Genomic DNA, 26,686 nt, shown 5'->3' with positions numbered 1-26,686 from the left:
GTCAAATAACATTATAAATAACAACGTAAGGCGGGGCAAATACTGTAACTAAGGGCCGGAAAAAACATCGTATTACACATCGTAACCTGAAAAAAAAACTTATTCTAGGGCCGCCGTATCTCGGGGGGTTCTACTGTATATCAGGTTGACAAGAAAGATCTTGCTGTTTTTAACTTTTAAATTCAGATGAACATATCTCAGCTCAAACAAAAATTTATTGATCAAAATAAACACCATCAGAATCAACACTCTTTTTGCCAACGCAAAACAAGTGTATTTATGCCAGTAACATAAAAATCTTGCGTTCTGGTGGTGATGAAGTCGCTGAAGGCGTTTTTAATATCGTTTAGGTTTTTTAAGAATTTCTTATGCAGAAAGTTGTTGAGATGCTTGAAAAAGTGATAGTCAGTAGGAGAGACGTCTGGAGAGTATAGCGGATGAATCAGAATTTCATAGTCCAATTCATTCAACTTCCGCAGGGTTGGTTTAGTAACGTGCAGTCGGGGATTGTCGTGGAGGATAATTTAGCCTTTTCTGTTGATTAATGCGGGGTGTGCTTGTTGAAGTTTCTGATGCATTTAATTCATTTGTTAACTCGCCGTAATGTTCGTCGCCGTAATGATTTCGCTGCATTCAGAAAACTGTAATGGATGAGACCAGTCGCAGACCACCAAATAGTCAGCATGACCTTCTTTTGATGCAATTCTGGCTTCGGGAAGTGTTGTGGAATTTCGTCGGCGTCTAACCACTGAGCTGAGCGTTGCTGGTTGTCATAAAAAAAACATTTTTCATTCATTGCAAGTCAAAACCCGGTCGAGAAACGCGTCGTTCTTGAAGATGACACTTCACAACGCTGTTTCTTTTCGTTGTCGTTCAATTCTATGGCAACCATTTATTAAATTTTTGTCTTTCCAATCTCTCTCAATTAGTTGGAAATCGTCTTATACGTTATGTCTAATTCAGAAGCATGTTCTCGAACAATTCTGCGTGGACTGACTTCGGATAACGCTCTTAATTGATTGTTGTCAACATCTGATGGCCAACCACTATGCTCGTTATCTTCAAAACTTAGTGGTTCCTGGGCCAAACACTTAGTTGATATCGCGAGCTGTTTTAGCAGCTTTTTCGGCCTAGCTTGAATGGAAATAAGAAAATTGTGCAAATTTACTTTTTTTCCATCCTGTATTCAACGTTCTTAAAAGAAAACAATTGTTTGAAAATGATTGTAATTTAAATCATTAGATAGAGCGAAAAACACTCTCTAAAATGATATATAAAGTAATGGTATTATAACGAAAACTTACTTTGAAAGATATAAATTTATCTTGTAGAAACACACACTCACACACTCACACACACTCGCACACACTCGCACACACATACACACTCTCACACACACTCATACACACACTCTCATACACAGTACCTTTTATATAATAATAGAGATATATATTTCGTTAATCATGAAGACAGGAGTGTTTTTCAAATAATACACCTACTGTCCGATGTATACTTTTTTGTTTTATTTTTTTACATAGAAGGCACCACTTATCAAGGCCCAGAGGCCACTCGTGGATGAGGGTTAAAGAGTGTACAGTATCAGAATCATAGTAATCGTTAGTAGTGGACCTATTTACTGCCTTTGTTGGAGATGAGACACAAGGGTTTGGAAAGTCAGCGCACAAGGTGAAGTTCATTCTGGCCCATAAAAAAAATGCCTGACTAGCCCTGTCAGCATTCCCCGGTCGTGGCGCATAGATGATTAGCAATAAACTAACCGCTTACCAGGGAGAAGATAAATCCAGGGAAGGTATGCCTTCTAGGATGAACAGCAGCATAACTATTAATGATGGGACGATTTCAACATTTTTCCCGATTCCGATACAATTACCGATTCCGTACTAAATTCCAGATTCCGATACAGTTTCTGATTCTGATTCCGATTCTTTATAAATCTCTAAATATTTTACTATAAAATTGTTATTTTGTCCCGATTACTGTGAAAATAACAACAAAAAAAATGTGCATGTATTTTCTCAAACACTTGTGAGGCGGTGATCTAGAGATTTTAATTTTACTGAAAGTTTAAATCAATAAATATTTATTATTTTATTATTACTACAAGCAGTCGAAGATGTTTTATAAAAACAAAATCAAATAAAATAGATAATTAAAGGAATCCGTTTTGGCATCGGAAAACAGGCTCAAATTGTCCCGATTCTGATACCGATTCCAATACCCAATAAAACTCTGATTTTTCCGATTTCGGATTTTGAATAATCGTCCCAACACTAATAACTATATCCGATAACAAAAAAAAAAACAAAAAAAACATAGCTGATTGTCAAAGATGTATCACTGACTCGTATGAACCTAGTGGCACATAAGCGATTAGCAATAAACTAACCGCTTACCAGGGAGAAGGTAAACCCAGGGAAGGTATGCCTTCTAGGATGAACAGCAGCATAACTATACCCGATATCCCCCCCCCCCAAAGTAACTGATTGTCAAAGACGTATCACTACTCAGGCTCAGATGAGTTTGACAACACTAATGTCTCACTTTTTAATTTACTCAATATACAAATATCTTCTGACGAGTTGAACCAATATTATCGTCATCAAAATCAGTCAAACCGCCCATTTTTTCAGTCTAATCGATTGATTGCCTGCTCTATTCCGGAACCGACCGTGGTGCACCGGGAGGAAGTTTCATATGCCTCCTCGTGATGGCTTACTTCACAATACATTATAGTCTACATTGTAGAGAACCTACTGTTGATTTGATGAAATTATTTCGACTTGAATCAAGGGTGGCATTATTGACTGGGTTCGAATCTCCCTCCTTGCAGAAATTATCACTTCCTACACTGATGATTGCATAAACATAAAAGTCTTGTATCTGTATGCATAAAAATAATTGTTAATATATGTATATATATATATACATATATATATATATATATATATATATATATATATATATATATATAAAGATATATGTACATATAGATATGTATATATACATATATATATATATATATATAAAGATATATGTACATATAGATATGTATATATACATATATATATATATATATACACACACATATATATATGTATATATATATATGTACATATATATATGTACATATAGATATATATATTTACATATAGATATATATGTACATATAGATATATATGTACATATAGATATATATGTACATATATATATATATGTACATATATATCTATATGTACACACATATATATATGTACATATAGATATATATATATGTACATATACATATATGTACATATAGATATATATATATGTACATATATATATGTACATATATATATATATATATACGGTATCGGTACAAATACTGGCTGGAATCGTCCCATCCCTAATACATCCTAATATATATATATATATATATATATATATATATATATATATATATATATATAATAAAAATGACAATTAAATTTATCAAAATGATCCAAGATGGTAAAATTAAAGTATAATATAAATATTAAAGAATTAATATTTATAAAGTTATCTCAGCCAGATGTGAAAGCTCGATAAAACCAACGTGAATTGATAGTCTGGTATTTATCTTCCACCAGACTATCCATTCATGTGTAATCACGTTTTTCTTCACCATATTCCCTCTGCTTCACTTTTTTTTGTTATCAAGTAAGATCTTTGACTTACTTGTTGTTTCATCAAATACTTTTGTATGCAAAATCCGATCCTGCATTTTGCTAATTCCTACCTTCTGATGAAAAGGAAAGTATTTCTTCGAAACTCCGCGGATTAAGGACTATCCAGTTATCAAGTGTTTCTTTTTCAGATTAAATATGTTTTTAACTCTTTTACTAAGTGTTTTTTAACATGTTTTATTAACTGTTTGCTCGTATATATATATATATATATATATATATATATATATATATATATATATATGTGTGTGTGTGTGTGTGTGTGTGTGTGTGTGTGTGTGTGTGTGTGTGTGTGGTTTTCTTGTAAACATTCCAAAAGTAATGTTTATTCCCGCTGTAGCAGGATAGACAATAATATAATATAAATAGTATACAATACCATTTCTGATGCGCCATGATCTTCAGGGCATATACATATATTTTTCAAAAGTTCAATTCAAAATTTTTAAAAACACATGTTCTTTTATTTTCTTATAATAGTATATATTACACATCTGTTTCGTGGCATGCAAAGATTGTGTTTGAATACTTTTGTTTTTCTCCATAGAATTGACTGAAGAGTTTGCTACATTTAAAAATACATATTTTTACTATTTGGTGAAGATTGCTTACAAAACAGATGTGTAACATATACTCTTAATGAGAAAATAAAAGAACATGTGTTTTCAAAAGTTGTGAATTGAAGTTTAATATATATATATATATATATATATATATATATATATATATATATATATATATATATATATATATATATATATATATACAAGGTGACCCCCACCTCCAAAAAAAACGGAAACGGGTCCCAACTCTAATTAGGCCCCGTTTCTTAGTGTTTTGTCCGAATGAAATGAAACTTTGGTCATAACTAGTTTATTATATTCAAAACATCACATCAAAACACTAGGGTATTTGGCCTTTTTTTCTCCGTTCTACAGCATATGTTCTAGATAGCCTCCATTTAGCTTCTTTTTTTTTTGTGGTGGTGGTGGTGGGGGGGGGTCACCCTGTATATATATATATATACAGGGCGACCCCAAAAAACAGAGGACATTCAATTGTTTTTCTGAGTATTTTACAGTCAACGGAGAAAAAAAGGCCAAAGGCGGATTTTATTAAAGCAGACGAGTGTCGTACATTGTTATTACATATGTGTATGTTATATTTATGGAGGCAAAAAATAAGACTAAAATTAAACAAAGAACAAGTGAATTTACTGGAAGCATGTAAAAATCATGGATTACAATAGAAAAATGCGAGCATGAATAGTAATATGGTTAAACTTAAACATGGAAAAGTAACGGACTAGTTGTTAAAACTGGAAAAGAAAAGGACAAGATATTCTAGTAAAAAGTATAATAAATTTATAACTTAAAATATTGCAGCATTAAGAATTTTTTAAAATTCAATTTATAACATTGTATTATCAATTCTTAATGCTGCAGTGAGTTAGTGTCAAAAGGTGTGCGTAATTCTAAAAATATGTGTGTAAATTTAAAAAGATATGCGTAAATTTGTAAACTTAAAAACTATGCATATAATTTTTAAAAGAAGTACCTAAATCTCTGAAGATCTGCGAAAATCTAACAAAAAGATGTAACTTTATATATCTATAAAAGTGTGAATGTGTGTGTGCATGAGGACATTTCTCAACCTATATACTTAACGAATCTTTGATCTACAGACTTGAAATTTGGTATATAGGGTATTCAGACACGCGGAAAACATTTGAATCAATTTTTATCCAAAATAAAGGACTACTAAGGAGTCAAAACTGAAAAATTGGTGCGCGCAAGTCATCTGATTTTTTATCTGTTTGTTAACTGTTTCCTGAATGCGCATGCGTAAATCGTTTATGTGACAGATTATTTATGTTAAGAAGAAGTAGATTTGAAAACTCTTTAAAGTTCATGTAAAGCTGGCTTAATGGTTATCGTACTTGACTCACTGTCTTTAGGTTCTGGTTTCAATCTCAGCTCGAGTATTTTTTTTTAACTTACAAGAAGTGAACTGTTTAGAAAAAAAATACAATACTCGCATGCACAGTTTCTTTCCATTTTTTTTTTTTTTTTTTTGCTTCATTTTTTTAAAGGAATTTAATGTTACGTTTAATATCTACGGTAATTCTGCATTAATTAGCATATGATATTTATGCGCATTTTACGACCGGGCAACGCCGGGTGGTCTGCTAGTAAATTAATGAATATGCTATGGGTTAATGTCAAAAGATGTTCGTAAATCCGAAAAGATGTTCGTAAATTTGGAAAAATGTTCGTAAATTTGGAAAGATGTTCGTAAATTTGGAAAGATGTTCGTTAATTTGGAAAGATGTTCGTAAATTTGAAAGATGTTCGCAAATCCGAAAAGATGTTCGTAAATTTGGAAAGATGTTCGCAAATCCGAAAAGATGTTCGTAAATTTGGAAAAATGTTCGTAAATTTGGAAAGATGTTCGTAAATTTGGAAAGATGTTCGTAAATTTGGAAAGATGTTCGTAAATTTGGAAAGATGTTCGCAAATCCGAAAAGATGTTCGTAAATTTGGAAAGATATTCGTAAATTTGGAAAGATATTCGTAAATTTGGAAAGATGTTCGTAAATTTGGAAAGATGTTCGTAAATCCGAAAAGATGTTCGTAAATCCGAAAAGATGTTCGTAAATTTGGAAAGATGTTCGTAAATTTGGAAAGATGTTTGTAAATTTGGAAAGATGTTCGTAAATTTGGAAAGATATTCGTAAATTTGGAAAGATGTTCGTAAATTTGGAAAGATGTTCGTAAATCCGAAAAGATGTTCGTAAATTTGGAAAGATATTCGTAAATTTGGAAAGATATTCGTAAATTTGGAAAGATGTTCGTAAATTTGGAAAGATATTCGTAAATTTGGAAAGATGTTCGTAAATTTGGAAAGATGTTCGTAAATTTGGAAAGATATTCGTAAATTTGGAAAGATATTCGTAAATTTGGAAAGATGTTCGCAAATCCGAAAAGATGTTCGTAAATTTGGAAAGATGTTCGCAAATCCGAAAAGATGTTCGTAAATTTGGAAAGATATTCGTAAATTTGGAAAGATATTCGTAAATTTGGAAAGATATTCGTAAATTTGGAAAGATGTTCGCAAATCCGAAAAGATGTTCGTAAATTTGGAAAGATATTCGTAAATTTGGAAAGATATTCGTAAATTTGGAAAGATGTTCGTAAATTTGGAAAGATGTTCGTAAATTTGGAAAGATATTCGTAAATTTGGAAAGATATTCGTAAATTTGGAAAGATATTCGTAAATTTGGAAAGATGTTCGTAAATTTGGAAAGATGTTCGTAAATCCGAAAAGATGTTCGTAAATCCGAAAAGATGTTCGTAAATCCGAAAAGATGTTCGTAAATTTGGAAAGATGTTCGTAAATTTGGAAAGATGTTCGTAAATCCGAAAAGATGTTCGTAAATCCGAAAAGATGTTCGTAAATCCGAAAAGATATTCGTAAATTTGGAAAGATGTTCGTAAATTTGGAAAGATGTTCGTTAATCCGAAAAGATGTCTACTCACCATCGTGAATCGTAGTGTTACACATATCAATCATGAGAACGTGTAAAGCGACAACCTTTGTTACGTCTGCGCTATGGATATGTTTATGACAACGATATTGGCTGAAATTTAAAAAAAAAAGAAAAGAAAAAGGAAGAATTAGAAGATGTGTAAAGATTTCAGAATTTGCAACTAGCAGGACCTCAGTCGTGCGGCATAATCACGTTGACAAACAAGTTCTGGTTAGATCACCGAAATTAAGCAACGTTGAGACTCCTGAGTACCAGATCGGCGACTAATTTGGAAACACTAGATGCTGTATGTCGGGGGACGTCGACACCTCTTTGCAAGTGCTACAAAACTCTACCCGTCATCTCCCCCTAACATGGATATACATGCGATTGAGGACCCATTATGAATTTCATACTCCTACTACTACTACTACTACTACTACTACTACTACTACACACACACACACACACACACATATATCTATAATATAAAGCTGAACGTCTGTCTGTGTGTCTGGTCATGAATAGGATCCTATATGGTTGACTATTATAGAAAACTGATCACATATAATGATAGAAGATGTATCGAGATACAGGAATGGGTATGTTTGATCTGGCATAATGATGATTCATTAAAATTGTGGGGTCTTTGTACGTGCCTGGTCCACAAAGTATAGAAATAAAAAAATTAAAAATTAAAAAAAAAAAACGTTTACAAGTGTTTTTGATATAGATGTACATAATAATACATTGATAAGTATGTTTTAACTTAAATGGGGATGGTATAATAAAATTGTGGGGCCTCTGTTCGCGCCTGGCCTCCATAGAATGGAAATAGGCACAAACTTTAATAAAGACTTTTCATATCTATCTGCGTAAGTATACTTTGATAATTATGTTTCAGTTTGAAGAAATATGGTATAATAAAATTATGGGTTGTTCGTTTGCGCCTGACCTCCATAGAATGGAAATATGTCACAAAGTTTAACAAGGTTTTTTAATATAGATCCACATAATATTGTGATAAGTGTTTCAGTGTGAACAGGTATGGTATAATAAATTATGGGGTTTATCTATTTTATTTTTAGTTTCATCATATTTTGCTTTGGTTTTGATACCCCCAAATTCGAAGCTATCTCTTTACAACCCTTCCTTTTCATAACCTATCATACTTTCATAAATCAGAGTCCATTTTCGGAAGGTTGTTTTTAAACCCAGTCAACGACGGATACTTTTGCTAGTATATATATATATATATATATATATATATATATATATATATATATATATATATATATATATATATATATATATAAAATACATAATAATATAATATACAATGAATATTAAAAAAAAGTAGTGAATTATTCACTACTTTTTTTGTGAATAAGTACAGGGGACTGCTTGAAATATAAAAACTAAAATACTAAAGATACAAAACAACATCGCTTTCATTCTTCAAAAACTCTCAAAAATGCGTTTCCGTAAAAATTGTCGTTGTCAGTGAAATATCCTTTAAATAAATAAAACGAATTTGCCTCTTATTTATTTATTTATTTATTTATTTATTTATTTAGCAATTTATTTATTTATTTAGCAATTTATTTATTTATGTATTTAGCAATTTATTTATTTATGTATTTAGCAATTTATTTATTTATTTATGTATTTAGCAATTTATTTATGTATTTATGTATTCATTTATTTATTTATGTATTTAGCAATTTATTTATTTATGTATTTAGCAATTTATTTATTTATTTATGTATTTATTTATTTATGCATTTAGCAATTTATTTATTTATGTATTTATTTATTTATGTATTTAGCAATTTATTTATTTATTTATGTATTTAGCAATTTATTTATTTATGTATTTATTTATTTATGCATTTAGCAATTTATTTATTTGTGTATTTATTTATTTATTTAGCAATTTATTTATTTATTTAAGTATTTATTTATTTATGTATTTATTTATTTATGCATTTATTTATTTATGTATTTAGCAATTTATTTATGTATTTAGCAATTTATTTATTTATGTATTTAGCAATTTATTTATTTATGTATTTAGAAATTTATTTATTTATGTATTTATTTATTTATGCATTTGGCAATTTATTTATTTATGTATTTATTTGTTTATTTATGTATTTAGCAATTTATTTATTTATGTATTTATTTATTTATGTATTTAGCAATTTATTTATTTATGTATTTAGCAATTTATTTATTTATGTATTTATTTATTTATGCATTTAGCAATTTATTTATTTATTTATGTATTTATTTATTTATGTATTTATTTATTTATGTATTTATTTATTTATGGATTTAGCAATTTATTTATGTATTTAGCAATTTATTTATTTATGTATTTAGCAATTTATTTATTTATGTATTTATTTATGTATATAGCAATTTATTTATTTATGTATTTAGCCATTTATTTATGTATTTAGTAATTTATTTATTTATGTATTTATGTATTTATTTATGTATTTAGCAATTTATTTATTTATTTATGTATTTAGCAATTTATTTATTTATGTATTTATTTATGTACTTAGCAATCTATTTATTTATGTATTTATTTATGTATTTAGCAATTTATTTATGTATTTATTTATATATTTATGTATATAGCAATTTATTTATTTATGTATTCAGCCATTTATTTATGTATTTAGCAATTTATTTATCTATGTATTTATGTATTTATTTATTAATGTATTTAGCAATTTATTTATGTATTTAGCAATTTATTTATTTATGTATTTATTTATGTATATAGCAATTTATTCATTTATGTATTTAGCCATTTATTTATGTATTTAGCAATTTATTTATTTATGTATTTTTGTATTTATTTATGTATTTAGCAATTTATTTATGTATTTAGCAATTTATTTATTTATTTATTTATTTATGTATTTAGCAATTTATTTATTTATGTATTTAGGAATTTATTTATTTATGTATTTAGTAATTTATTTATTTATTTATTTATCTATCTATTTAGTTATCTATTTATTTCTATATTTGTGTAATTATTTATATTTGACTACATATTTGTCTATTTATTTATGCATTTATTCATTTATTTAGCAGTTTATTTATTTATGGGGTCTGTATTGTATGGACGCCCGGCAGGGCATAATCACGTTGACACACCGCTTCCCGCTGGATCACCGAAGTTAAGCAACGTTAGTTATAAATAGGTGACCGTTTAGATCTTCCAGGTGCTGTATGTGCTCACAGCTTACCTCGGCATTGTTTCCCGTCGTCCTGGACTTTTCCTTGCCACTAGACTCAAACAGTGCCGATTAAGGAGAGGTGTGGTTGGAGATGGCGAAACCCTTGCCTCATAATTACACACGCCGCTGCCCCTACTGGGGGTATCCTTTGTCTTTCGAGACTGAACGGGGGCATCGAATATCGGGCGCCCGGCACGAAGAGAAACCCCACGATATCATTATACCATTTTTAAACAGAACATATACTACCCTTGGGTCCTAGACAGAAGATCAAGAAGGCATATTTTAGATTACCGTACGACCCAAAATCAGCATCATTTTCTTTTTTTTAATTAATTTTTTTTTTTAATTAATTTTCTTTTTTTTAATTAATTTTTTTTTTTTCATTGCGTCTTCAGTGATCGGGAGATCCTATTTATCAAAAAGGAAGATAGAAGATGACAACATACTACGAACATTAAATTAACATATCCATATACTAATTTAACGTTCGTAGTATGTTATCATCTTCTGTCCTACTTATCAATAAATAAAATCTCCCGATCAAATAATTTGGAAACCGTGACACACGTCCGCACGTACGTTAAAGGTACTCTGGTATTAATATATAGATTACCCAAGTTTATGTCCAGTTCTTGGAAAATACCTCTATCTCTCTTTATCACACACACACACACACACACACACACACACACACACTCTCTCTCTCTCTCTCTCTCTCTCTCTCTCTCTATCTATCTCTCTCTATCTCTCTCTCTATTTCTATATCTCTCTCATTCTCTCTATTTCCATATCTCTGTCTCTCTGTCTCTCTGTCTCTCTCTCTCTCTCTCTATATATATATATATATATATATATATATACCTATATATATCTATTTCTCTCTATATCTCTCTATATATATCTACATCTCTATCTCTCTCTATATATCTCTATATATATCCCTCTCTCTCTCTCTCTATATATATATATATATATATATATATATATATATATATATATCCCTCTTTCCCTCTCTCTCTCTCTCTCTCTCTCTCTCTCTCTCTCTCTATATATATATATATATATATATATATATATATATATATATATATATATATATATATAAAGCTATCCCCACAATCTTTGGAAATTACTTCCTTTCTATACTGTTATTAAATTTCTGTCTCCTCCTCCTACTACTACTCCCCTTTCTTTCTCCTCCCTTAACAACAGCAACAACAACAATAATAATAATAATAATAATAATAATAATAATAATAATAATAATATCATCTCAACTTTTTGTCCTATCTATATTTATAAGTCATTATGCCAAACCAACAGCCAGTCTTGCCGCAACTAGACAGGTAGCGACATACAACATATGGTATTCTCAAATGGTCACCCATCTGATACTGACCAGATTCAACATTGCTTATCTTCAATGATCTAATGGAAACCGGTATATCTCTGAACGGTCGTGGTCGATGCGCAGACCGTGATTATCTGCTCGTTGTGTTCGTTCAGATTCCGAGCTTGATCTCAACACTGGCCTGAATGTGAAAAGAATTAAGCAAATTCTGAAAATGCCTCGATTTATTACGAAATTTTAAATTCTGTAAAGAAAAATAAATTATTTTGAAAGACAAGACACGCATTCCAATAATTACTGCTTAAAACTATTTAGCTATTATAATATAAAATTCAAATCGTCTGGTTTGGGCGTTGAAACCGTCCGTCTGGTTTACAGTTTCTATGATGAAAAATTCTGCGCTGCATAAATAAATAAAAACAAAGCCATGAAAGGTCAGGGGTGTGAGTTCTGTTATAGAAGCGTTGATTTAATTTCAATAAAATAAAATACGAATCATGTGCGCTTGAAAGCCAAATTACAACGCAATATTACGAAAATAAACAAATATTTTCTCCATCCTCAATATTTTGTACATCTATTTGTTTTCTTCCTTTTTTTTTCTTATTTTTTTCTTCCTTTTTTCTCTTCCTTTTTTTTCTTCCTTTTTTCCCTTCTTTCTTGTCTTGTTGTAAAGTTGAGGTTGGAGTTTGACTCCGAAATATGTTTAAATTATAAATTTCAAACAAGTAAAATGTTTATTTTCATAATATCGCGTTGTAATTTGTCTTTCAAGTTTTCTTGCTGCGTATTTTATTTTATTTAAATTAAGTCAACGCTTCTATAACGGAACTCACACTCTTGACGTTAATCTCGTGTAGCCAACGCACCATTCCGGGATTTCAAAATACAACCGCTGAGATACAACGCGCGGATCTTTACTTACAGACTTTTCTTTCTCCAACAAATTTTATTTTATTAAAGTCATGAAAGCTTTTTTAATCGACAATTTTTCGCGTTTAAAATATGCAAATAAAAACAAAGATATGAATTACTTTTGCTTTTTTTTTTACATCGCTATTTTACGAATTTTATTTGTATTTTTCATTGCAAGTTGGAATTGTTTTCAAACAGAAATAAAACAAATATGCTTACGGTTTAAACTATCTTAAAGTCTTTTATATATTCTGTAATTGACAGTTTAAAGACGTTAAAATTACTCAGATCAGCTTGCCGAGTCGATGAAACCGTGTTAATAAAAAGAAACTACTTAATTATCAACACATAACATGAATCTATTTTTTTTATGAATGGAACATAACAAAAAAATCGTACAATAAGTAACTCTTGACAAAGGCAATAAAAGTGTCATCTCATAGTTAACAGGTTGGTTCAGAAAAAATCCTATTTCACCTTGTAATTGTAACCAAACGCAATCGCAGTTACTTTTCTTGCGCATTTGCTTTAGTTTTTTATGATTTAAATTATTTTAAAGTCTGCAACGGGTCATGGATGGTCTAGTAAATCTATGTAGCTATAAAAGTGAAAGTGTCTGTCTATCTGTGTGTGTGTGTGTGTGTGTGTCTGTCTGTTTGTCTGAGTACATTTCGCTACACAATAACTCTGTCAATTTTCAGTCTACAGACTCGAAATTTGATATACAGGGCACTGAGATTTGGGAAAATCGATGTGGTCGGTTTTCGGCCAGAAATTTGTCTGTCAAAGGGGTCAAAGTTCAACGATTTGACCTTTGAGAAATCTACAAACTCTTCCGACAACTTGGGATCTAAACACTTGAAATTTTAGATATAGGTTCCTTGGACATGGATCTAACTTAATAATTTGATTTGAGCCAAAAACAATAAATGCTAAGAGGTCATAATAGGAGTCAAAGTTTAAAAAAATTTGACCACTGTGGTCTCTACCAAATTACTCAGACAATTTCTGGTCTAAACATTTGAAATTTTACATGAAGGGTATTTAGAGATAGGGCAAGCTTTTGAATTGGCCTGGGTCGAAAATTTGAGCTACCAATATATAAATGTATGTATGTTAGCATGTGTGCCTAAAACTTTTGACAGAGGCGACGGATTTTCACAAGATCAGTATCGCTTTGAAGCTCGACTCTTCAGACGACAAATACCGAAAAATTGGGTAAAAACATTAATATCTTCACCCTCAACTGGGCACTTTTCTACAGGGAGGGCTCGCTTTTTTCGCCGATACTTTCGAAAGTCATCCTCTCTTTTCGAGTGTCTAGCCTTAATTAAACCTACGTCACTTCCGGTTTGGCTGTGGTCGTAACAGAAAAGACGTCACGTTTTTTCCCAGTTTTTTCCTCCTTTGCGGTATGGGTTCGAGCCTGCCTCCCTACTATCACTTTTTTTTTTTTTTTGCTCAACACACACCTCCAAACACCCGGCCAACGCCGTGTACCTATGTTAGTTTTATATAATGACAACTTTCATTCATTTCAGAATTTTCTTAATTTTCTTTTAATGCAATAAATTTTCAGATAATTAATGATTTAGCTTGTGTTATTGTGTTACTTTTAATGTATTTGTTCTGGTTTTAACTAAAAGTTTAGCGAAACTTTGGCATTTTTCGGGTAGGATCTTCTTGATTTGTCTCCCCTTGTTCTGAAACGAGTTGTTAAAAAAATGAAAACATTTCCCAGAATTAACAAAAATACACAAGTGCCGTCAAAACTTACGTGTGAACAGGTCGGGGAAAGTCCTGGAACGATAGAAGAAAGTCACCAGTGTCGGTCATGTTCGTTGGAAAAAAGTTGCACTGAGTTTCTGAAAATAAATAAAAGCTTTTTTCAAAATTATTTTTTTAGATAAGAATTGATACGAGGTGCCTTCAAGAAGTTTCCAGATTTTTTCATATGGGCACTTTTAGTGATAGTACACACACGAAATTCTACTCCCTTTCAATGCACCTGTTGTACTGTTCCAACAACTTTGTAAAAACCCCACGGAAGTCCGCTTGTGTGAGCGTGTCAATGACCCTCATCACAGCTTATTCCATCTCCTCAATTGTCTCATGACAACAGCCTTTAAGATTTTCCTTGAGCTTAGGAAATAAAAGTCTCAGGGAGCAAGATCTCGAATATAGGGAGGGCGAGGAACTATCTTGATACTCATGACAACGTCTTTCTTTCTCATCTTCTCTGACCACCCTTTGGAAAAACATTGTACAAATCTTTCACATCTTCGGTTGCTCGCGAATAATTGGACATGATTATTTGGTTAATAAACTCTGCTGTTCGGACTTTTTCCCTGCCTTCCTAAAATCTCTTATGTCACTCAAGAACTGATGTTCGATTCATACAAGATGGTCCAAAAGCAGTCTGAAGCATTCCATACGTTTCTATGGCATTTTTTTCCAAGTTTAAAACATAATTTTATTGCATATCATTCTTTTAACGTGTCCTCACGTCCCAATTGCACTTTGGAAATTCACCAGCTGTGACAGTCATATTTTAGTAGGATGTATTCCAAATCCTACTGTAGCTGTTCATTTGAACCTGAGATCACAAACATTGGTCAGTTATCTCATAAGATGTATAGCAATAACATATTGAATTTTCAAGAGTCTGTAACAATTCTAAATGCTTGTACAAAAAAGTCTGGAAATATTGAGGGCACCTCGCATATACAAGAGGAAAAAATATCGACAATACAAAAATATATACTAGTGCATATAGATTTATTTATCAAATTCAATAAGGAAGATACATCTATGAAAGTAGGGGTTATAAAAGTTTTTTTATACGTATTGTATCTAAGCCCACCTTACATGTTGGGCTTTTTATCATCTTAATAGTCTCCATTGAAAGAATTATATATATATATATATATATATATATATATATATATATATATATATATATATATATATATATATATATATATATGCATATATATATATGCATATATATACACATATATACATATATATATATATATATATATATATATATAACCACAAACATATATATACATATATATACATATCTATACATATACATGCATATATATATACATATATATATGCATACATATATATACATATATATATATATATGTGCTTCCTTTTTAAAATTAAATATGTTTTTAACTCTTTGTCAAAGTGTTTTTAACATGTTTTATTAACTACTTGTTCTTATATATATATATGTACATATACATTTATATATATATATATATATATATATATACATATATATATACATATATATATATACATATATATATATATATATATATATATATATATATATATATATATATATATATATATCATTAAGCCAGTTTTTCTATATTTGCATTTTGTATAATTCTGGCCATTCTCCTCTTCTGATGAGAAGCATTTAGTTTCAAAATGCCATGTCCTAAAGAGATTTTTCTTAATTTTATCCTTTACGTTTCCTTATTCTTTTGATGATATAATAAAGTTATGTTCGATCTGGTGGCCGAGGCGTGGTGTCTGCTCTGATGCTGCGCTCAAGTTAAATTGCTCTTGGTCAATGGATGCGAGAAATCCTTCTAAACTAAGGCAATTTTATTTTTGCATACTGCCAGGGTGCCCCCACATTAAAAACGACCTTGTGTCACATTTTGTTTTCGTGAGGAAGCAAATACCGAAAGTCATGTATAACTTTTATTCTTAATCTGATCCAATCCGATGCCTCCGTTCAGTTTCATAGAGGCAGTTGCGCGTGTAATTGTGAGGCACGGGTTGCACAATCTCCAACCACACCTCTTCTGAATCGGCACTGTTTGAGTCCAGTGGCAAGGAGAAGTCCAGGACGACTGGAAAAATTGCTGAGATAAGCAGAGAGCACATACAGCACCTGGATGCCCCAAATGGTCACCCATTTAGTACTGATCAGGTTTTAATGTTGCTTAACTATGGTGATCCAATGGGAATCCGTATGTCAACATGATTATGCTTCATCTTTCATTTAATACATATATATATATATATATATATATATATATATATATATAAATATATATATATATATATATATATATATATATATATATATATATATTAGTGAGAATATAAATTTTTTAAATATTTGAAATTTGAAAATTTAGCAGAAAGCTGTTATATTAGACCTAGAAATAAATATTTTTTCCGATTAATTTTGTTAAAAATTTTAGTATTGAATTTAGATAAATAGTAAAAGTTTTAAACGAGTTGAATATGTCACATGCTCTTTTAAAATTTTCTTACCAAGGACACCTACGATGGACAAGTCGCACTTGTCCTGATGACCAACTCTGTATGAATTTGTGTGCCCATTATCCCATTTGACAGATATCCAGGATGTCGAGGTGATTTCTGTGGTTACTGTACCCAGACCATTACCATCCTAAAAGATCAAACATTTTGAAGCATTAAAATATTATTAAGATTATTTGGATTTTTCACATTACTGTTCTCATCTTGAATGTTAGGTACGGCCAATGATGGAGTACTGTTGCCACATCTGGGCAGGATAAGCTGCTAGAAGCAGCTTATCCTGCCTTGACAGATTACAAAATAGACTTTGTAGCTTAGTGGGAATGCCCTTTTCTCTTTCCTGAAACCTCTTTCCCACAGAAGAGACATTGCGAGCCTGTCTCTGCTTCATCATTATTTTCATGGCGAGTGCTCGTCTGAGCTTCAATCTATGGCCCCCCTTCGCCAAACTTTCACAAAAACCACTCATCTAGCCGAAACCACTACCAATAATTTCCCACACTCTTTATCTGTGCCTAAACCTAAATGTAGATTCCATGAACAAAGCTTCTTTCTTAGAGCGGCACGCCTGTGGAACTCTCTTCCGTTTGTCTGCTTTCCAGCTGACTACAATTTGATTATCTTCAAGTCCAATGTAAACAAGTTCTTGATGAACCGTCACCCTAATTTTCAAAATTTCCACAATGTTTACTACGCTATAATCACATTGACTAATGTATACCCATTAACCCTTAACTTCGAGTGGTCTCTGGGCCTTGATAAGTGGTGATTCCTGTGTAAATTTCTAGATGCAATGGTTGTTTTCAAGTCTAATGTGAACAAACACTTGTTGAGGCATCCTAGTGAACAATCGATTCTCTTTGAGTAATATTCTGCTCATTCTACCCATTGTTTCTGGTTCTTTGTTTTTTACAAGGGAATCACCACTTATCAAGCCCCAATAGCCACTCGAGGATAAGGGTTAATGAGTGAACGGTGGTCACTGAGATAACAGTGTAGTGATCGTTTGTGGTGGAAATTGCGTAGAACATGATTATTTAAGACGACTGTTCAACAAGAACTTATTTAAATCAAATGCAAAGACGACCATGTTGTAGTCAGCTGGAAAGTAAACCAGTAGAACAGAATTGTGGAGGTGATCATAACTTACAATCTTTTTACCCCTTATCCTCAAGTGACCCCAGGTCTAAACAAGAGCGATCCTTAGTAAAAAACAAAAAAACAAAATAGAAATTTACAAATTGGTATATGTCCATTGCCCAACTACAAATTGATAAAAACTAAGCTACACATTGACATCAGCCCACAGTAAATTGATAAGCTCTCAACTTCAAAATGGTTTAACTTCAAATTAAAAAGAAAAAATTCAGCATAAAATTTTGACATTTGATAAAAGCCAGCTGCAAATTGATAACGGTTCAAATTAAAATTGATTAAAGTAAACTGCAAGTTGATAAACGCTGAACTTTAAATTGATAATGAATCAACTTGTAGGTGATACATGGTTCACTTGGAATTGATGATAACTTAACTACAAAGTGATAAAAACTAACTTTCAAGTTGGCAAAATGGTTCAACTTCAAATCCAAATTAACAAAGACCAACTTGAAATTGATGAAAAGGCTCCATCTTTAATTGATAAACGTTCCATTGCTAATTAAGAAAATATCTCAACTTAAACTGATAAACGCTGAACTTAAAATTGATAAAATGTTTCAACTTAAAAGTGGTAAAGGCTAAACTTCAAATAAATGTAGGCTCAATTAAAAATTGGTGAAGATTGAACTTCAAATTGATACGAGCTCAACTTCCACTAAGTGAAGACTCAACGTAAAAGCGACACAAGTTCAAATCGATAAAGAATCAAATTAAAATTTATGTATTCAAGTACGCATTTACTAACGCAACTGCAAATTTATAAAAGGTCAATTTAAAATTAAAACTTCCAAATTGTTTGGCTGGCGGAACAAGAATATGTTACCACCGTAGATTAAATAATTGGTTCCGTTTGAAATTTTGTGCAGATTCCAGAGTTCGACCTAAAGATTCTAGAGTTTTACAAGATACACTTAAAGAAAGTCAAAAATTGCATGACAGACACGCTATGAAAATGACATTAGAGACGAGAACAGTAGTCTGATGAATCCAAATATTATGAATAAGCCAAGATTTTTTTAAAGTCAAATAATGTTTTTTATCATAGAAACTTTTCTGTGTGTTTAGACAATCAAATTGTTGTAGTAATTTTTTCGTGTTGCCCGCACTAAAGATTAAACCTTCAACTTCCAGAAGAGTGTGAAATATTTATTTATTTGAAATATTTATTGATGTGAAATATTTATATTTTTTTAATTTTTTTTAGAAAGGTATCACCACTTATCAAGGCCAAGAGGCAACTCGAGGATAAGGGTTAAAGAGTGTACAGTAGACAAGTGGACAATAAAGTAATCGTTAGTAATGGAAATTCGGTAAATTTGTTAACTCATATGGAACGGCTCATCAAGAACTTGTTTACGTTAGACTTGAAGACAACCATATTGTAGTCAGCTGGAAAGCAGGAAAACGGAAGACAATTCCATAGGCGTGCAGTTCTAAGAAAGAAGCTTTGTTTCGTTTAGGTTTAGGCACAAATAAAGAGTGGGGGAAATTATTGACAGTGTTTTCTGCCTGACGAGTGTTTCGTGGCGAAGGGGGACCATAGATTGGAGCCCAGTCGAGCACTTGCCATGAAAATAACGATAAAGCAGAGACAAACTCGCAACATCTCTTCTGTGAGAAAGAGGTCGCAGGGAAGAGAAAAGGACATTCCCTATGAGGCTATGAAGTCTATTTTGTACTCTATCAAGGCAGGACAAGTCCTTTCTAGCAGCTCCTGCCCAGATGTGGCAATAGTATTCCATCCTTGGACGTACCTGGCTCTTATATAGATAGAGAATTGCATCAGCAGTGAGATATCTACTGGATCGAGAGAAGGATCCCACCATTTTTCCATTGGCCTTGGCAACGGATTTAATGTATGTGCTCCATTTCAAATCAGGAGTAAAGGTCAAGACCAGAAGCTTGTCAAAACATGAGGCCTCCCCAAGACGAGAGCTATTCATTTCAATTGATGCCAGATGAGGATCAGAGAGTTGATGATGTAAAGATGAAAGCTTGGTTTTAGATGCATTAAAAGTAACCAGCCACTCCTTTCCCCATTGTACCATTTGCTCAAGATCAGAGGAGAGAGAATCAGAGAGAACTTGGTCGTTTAGGTCTTAGATGTGTTGCCATAGATAGTAGTGTCATCAGCATAAATGTCTACGAATGATGTAAGGATGTGATTTGGAAGATCATTAATGTAGATCAGGAAGAGAGTTGGGCCCAGGATAGATCCCTGAGGGACTCCAGCATTAATACCGTGAGCTTCTGATTTCTGCCCATCAACCACTACTCTTATGAATCTATCAGAGAAATGATTTAATAATTGAGAAGACATTTCCAGCTATACCGTAGTTGGAGATCTTGTGAAGTAAACCTTTATGTCATATCCTATCAAAGGCCTTTGATATATCAAGAGTGATTGCCTCTGTTGAGAGATTTTTTTCTGTAAGCACATCTGCTGTCGATCTAGCAGAACAGAAACCATATTGTGTGTTACTTAGAAGGTTATTTTTGCTGAGATGGTTGACTACTTCTCTATTTAACACAGATTTCAACAACTTACTCATGACACAGAGGAGACTTATTGGCATGTACTGTGAGGGAGATGAGAAATCACCTGAATTCTTAAATACAGGGCATACTGATGAGATTTTCCAGGATAATGGGAAGCAAGTCTCCTTAAGACAAGGTTTAAACAGTTTTGTAAGTATGGGCACTAGTTCTGGTTGAAGATTTTTGAGTACTATAATTGGAATACCGTCAGGGCCGGTTGCTTTACTGAAATATTTATTGATGTGAAATATTTATTGATGTGAATTATTTATTTATTTGAAATATTTATTTATTTGAAATATTTATTCATTTGAAATATTTATTCATTTGAAATATTTATTGCTTTGAAACATAAAACTAAAATGTATATTTCTGCACACAAGTGTAGTTTTACATTTCGCAAAAGGTATGTATGGAGGTTTATGGTCAAGTATAACAACAAAAAATTTAAAACAACAAGGTTTTTACAGGACTAGCATTTCAGCCCGGCGTTGCCCGGGTGTTTGAAGGTGTATGTTGAGCAAAAAAAAAAAAAAACCAAAAAACAATGTGGTAGTAGGAAGGCAGGCTCGAAATCGTACCGCAAAGAAGGAAAAGAACATGAATAAAACCTGACGTCTTTGCTGTTATGACCACAGCCAAACCGGAAGTGATGTAGGTTTTAATTAAGGCTAGACAATCGAAATGAGGGGATGACTTTCGAAAATATCGGCAAAAAAGCGACCCCCCCCTGTAGAAAAGTGCCCAGTTGAAGGTGAAGATATTAATGTTTTTACCCAATTTTTCGATATTTGTCGTCTGAAAGGTCGAGCTTCAAAACGATACTGATCTTGTAAAAATCCGTCGCCTCTGTTGAAAGTTTTAGGCAGACATAGAAACATACACACATACATACATTTATATATTGGCAGCTCAAATTTTTGACCTAAACCGATTAAAAAGCTTTCCCTATCTCTGAATACCCTTTATATAAAATTTCAAATGTTTAGACCAGAAATTGTCTGAGTAATTTGGTAGAGACCGAAGCGGTCAATTTTTTTTTAACTTTGACCCATATTGTGACCCCTTAACATTTATTGTTTTGGACTCAAATCAAGTTATTAAGTTAGATCCATGTCCAAGGAATCTATATCGAAAATTTCAAGTGTTTATACCCAAAATTGGCGGAGGAGTTTGGTAGATTTCTCAAAGGTCAAATCGTTGAATTTTCCCCCTTAACAGCCAAATTTCTGGCCGAAAACCGATTAAAATGATTTTCTCAAACCTCCATAACCTGTATATCAAATTTCGAGTCTGTAGACTGAAAATTTACAGAGTTATTGTGTAGGGAAATGTACACAGACAAACACACACACACACACACACACACACACACACACACACACACACACACACACACACACACACACAGACACTTTCACTTTTACAGATATATAGATTGGAATCGGTAATTTAGATCAGAATTGGTAATTGTACCTGAATTGGGTAAAATTTTGGAATCGTCCCATCACTAATAGTTAACACAACGTTTTGGGCAATTAATGCTATGTTAACCCTTAAGCTGGACAACATTGTGTAGCCTACCTGTAATCAATATATTACAGAGGTGAACACTTACCTGATCACCCCATTTCCAGTCCGGTCCACGTTTCACTCTGACACCTGGTCCGAGGATGTCCAAAAAGTCCTGAGAACAAGCCCCTTAAAAGAAAGAAAAAACTTATACAAAGTGCTTTTTTTGTTTGTTTTTAGAGGCGGCGAACTTTAAATTGAAAACTCTGTTTTTTTTTTTTAACATGCAGATTTGGCAACTATCAGGTATTCTGAGTTCAGCTTGATATGCTTAATTTACTGAGATAAATATTTGATGGACGAATAATTTCACAAAATGGACCTGCCAACTGATCTCCTTGGTCGTGTGATTTAACCCCATTAGATTATTTCAAGTATTGTCGTGGATATGTGCAGATTTGATTTATTTTACTTTGACATTTTTTTGCTTGCGAAAGCACGGGGTATGTCAAAGTTGGTAAGAAGTTAAACCATTCATAAGGCAGCAAAGTTTAAATTGACAACTCTATTTTCTTTAATTGCAGATTTGGCAACTATCGGTTATTTTGAGTCCAGCTTGGTTTGGCAAGCCATCAAGTGTTTCCAGCAGGATGGATCCACATGCCACGCAGTGCATGATACGATCAATTTACTGAGAGAAACATTTGATGGATGAATACTTTCACAAAATGGATCTGTTAACTGGGCACCTCGTTCGTTTGATTCAACCACATTAGATTATTTTTTGGGGGGAAATGTAAAGTCGCATTTCCACGCTGATAAACCAGACACAATAGACCACTTTGAAGACAACATTAGATGCATTATTGCCAAAATACAACCAAACTTCATGGGGATACAGTTAAGAGACTCAGTATTCCTATCCCATCACAGTTAACCACCTGAAGAAGGCCAGAGAATGAGTTGGCCGAAACGTGGTAAAACAACTATGAAGATGAGGATAACAGGGTTTCTGAAAATTGAACTCCAAGATTATGTTATGGCATATACCCAAAATTGTATATAAATTATAAATGTCCAAAATTATTTAATGTAATAAACCATATATTTGTTTATAAAAATATTTTTGTGTGATTTATTTTAATTTAAAGTTCGCCGGCTCTAAAAATGATCCTTTATATGTTTGGTTGAAAAAAAAAAAAGAATCGATTAATAAAATAAATTAAATTAAAATTAATACATTTAATTGAATTAAAATAATTGAATTGAAAAAATTAAATTTAAAATGTGAATAAGTAAATACAAAATAAATAGGAAAATAAATAAATACAATATAAATAAAATAAAATAAATTATTGTGTTCAAATAAATAAATGAAATATAAATAAAATAAAATAAAATAAATTATTGTGTTCAAATAAATAAATGAAATATAAAATAAATAAAATAAAATAAATTATTGTGTTCAAATAAATAAATGAAATATAAATAAAATAAAATAAAATAAATTAATGTGTTCAAATAAATAAATGAAATATAATTAAAATAAAATAAAATAAATTAATGTGTTCAAATAAATAAATACAATATAAAAAAATAAAATAAAATGAATTAATGTGTTCAAATAAATAAATAAGATATAAATAAAATAAAATAAAACAAATTAATATGTTCAAATAAATAAATGAAATATAATTAAAATAAAATAAAATAAAATGAATTAATGTGTTCAAATAAATAAATGAAATATAAATAAAATAAAATAAAACAAATTAATATGTTCAAATAAATAAATGAAATATAATTAAAATAAAATAAAATAAAATAAATTAATGTGATCAAATAAATAAATAAAAGTAAATTCATCACCCAATAAAAATATTGGTTGAAATTTTATATAAATTCAACAAGTAAATGCAAATGCATAAATAAATAAATAAAATAATTAAATAAAACATCGGACTAAAATAAAAAAAGACATAACAAATGAAATTAAAATAAATTAACTAATAAAATGAATAAAGAAATAAATACCATAATATAAATAAATACCATAAATACGATTGAATACCATAAATATGAATAAATACCATAAATATTATTAAATACCATAGATATAAATAAATATAATGAATATAAATAAATATAAATAAATACCATAAATATAAATAAATGTAATAAATATAAATAAATATTAATAAATACCATAAATATAAATAAATACCATAGATATAAATAAATATAATAAATATAAATAAATATAAAAAATACCATAGATATAAATAACTATTAATAAGTACCATAAATATGAATAAATGCCATAGATATAAATAAATATAATAAATATAAATAAATATAAATAAATATAATAAATATAAATAAATATTAATAAATACCATAAACATAAATAAATACCATAGATATAAATAAATATAATAAATATAAATAAATATTAATAAATATAATAAATATAAATAAATATTAATAAATACCATAAATATAAATAAATACCATAGATATAAATAAATATAATAAATATAAATAAATATTAATAAATACCATGAATATGAATAAATGCCATAGATATAAATAAATATAATAAATATTAATAAATACCATAAATATAAATAAATACCATAGATATAAATAAATATAATATATATAAATAAATATAAATAAATACCATAAATATGAATAAATGTAATAAATATGAATAAATACCACAAAAATGAATAGATAAAATGAAATAAATAAAATAAAATAAATAAAATGAAATAAATTAAAATGAAATAAATAAAATTAATAAATAACATAAATAAAATGAAATAAATAAAATAAAATTAATAAATGAAATAAATAAAATGAAATAAATAAAATAAAATAACTAAAATGAAATAAATAAAATGAAATAAATAAAATAAAATAAATAAAATAAAATAAATAAAATAAAATAAATAAAATGAAATAAATAAAATAAATAAAATGAAATAAATAAAATGATATAAATAAAATGAATTAAATAAAATGAAATAAATAAAATAAAATTAATAAAATAAAATAAATAAAATAAAATTAATAAATGAAATAAATAAAATGAAATAAATAAAATAAAATAAATAAAATGAAATAAATTTAAATGAAATAAATAAAATTAATAAATAAAATAAATAAAATGAAATAAATAAAATAAAATAAATTAAATGAATTAAATAAAATGAATTAAATAAAATGAAATAAATAAAATGAATTAAATAAAATAAATAAAATAAAATAAATAAAATAAAATAAATAAAATATTTCACCAAAATTTTGCAAATATGAAATTTATGTCGTTGCTTTTTTTAAAAGCATTTGTTTTTTATGTTTTAATTATTTTTTAAATGAATAAATATAATTGTTTTATTATTTTATATAATTAATTTATTAAAATCAATAGATGTTTGTGTACATAGTTTGCTTACATATTATCGGGTACAAATCACAGTTCAAAATAAATTAACAGGAGAACTCTTTGATATACTCATGTATCAAAGTGGAACGATAAAATTGTCTCCCTAGAAAAGACGACATGATTCCATTTCCGTTTAATGAAAACCGTTTTTGTTTTTTTTGGTGCAAACACGTTGGCCAATTGTGTACAAATCCCAAGAGTGATAGGAGCCTTCTATCATGTCTGAAAGTGACACAATATTCAATGAGCGATATCGGAGATGCACTGCTGTTCAACTCATGCTACAGATCCAAGTTATGACAACAGGATCATTGTCCTCAAAATGCATCACTGAATAGCCATGAATAACAGGGATGTGCCTAGGGTGATGAAAACCAAATTTTCGACATTGGTTATGGTCTTTGCTGTGGTTTCAAGTGAGGGCTACGTCATATCACCTGATATCTTCAAAGTCAGCTTGAAAGTCAACACCAAAGTGTACCTGATTGTGCTGAAGAGTGTGGTGATCCCCTGGTGCAATCAGGTGGCCGGTGGCAGACCCTGGATGTGGCAGCAGGACTCGGCGCCGGTCCACAAGTCCAAAAAGATCTAGGCTTGGCTTCAGAAGGAGTGCTACAACTTTGTTCCCATTCTCTCACTGGCTCCACCTCCTTCCCCGACCTGAACCCACTGGACTACTTCGATTGGTCATACGTCAGGAATATCACCAACATGACTTCCCACAACACCAAAGCCAGCCTGATTGCCACCATCCACCGAGTATTCACATAGTATTTGCAGAGCCTCTGTCAGCGCTTGTAGAAAAGACAAACTCCCAGTTTTAGACCAGTATTGAAGCGGTGATTGAGGCTGAAGATGGCTACATTAAATAGATATCAGCTCTACTACATAATCAAATTATCTGAATTGATTTTTTCAATA

At 30.3% G+C, this 26,686-nt stretch overlaps 1 protein-coding gene across 1 annotated transcript in view; it reads right to left on the bottom strand.

Moving 5' to 3' along the window:
* LOC145263826 (uncharacterized) overlaps positions 1–26,686 on the bottom strand; it is a 187,262-nt gene that overhangs the window by 67,906 nt on the left and 92,670 nt on the right. The window contains exons 3-6 of the mRNA XM_080120892.1: positions 22,421–22,503; positions 17,098–17,236; positions 14,561–14,648; positions 7,265–7,365 (exon numbers count right to left, since the gene is read on the bottom strand). Coding sequence (XP_079977018.1) covers positions 7,265–7,365; positions 14,561–14,648; positions 17,098–17,236; positions 22,421–22,503 — 411 coding nt within the window. The remainder of the gene's footprint in view (positions 1–7,264; positions 7,366–14,560; positions 14,649–17,097; positions 17,237–22,420; positions 22,504–26,686) is intronic.

The sequence above is a fragment of the Euprymna scolopes genome, chromosome 39 (assembly GCF_053919585.1).
Source record: "Euprymna scolopes isolate OS-2025 chromosome 39, ASM5391958v1, whole genome shotgun sequence".
NCBI lineage: Eukaryota > Metazoa > Mollusca > Cephalopoda > Sepiida > Sepiolidae > Euprymna > Euprymna scolopes.
Note: the sequence above shows the minus strand (reverse complement) of the source record. Positions and strands in the feature narration are given on the sequence as shown.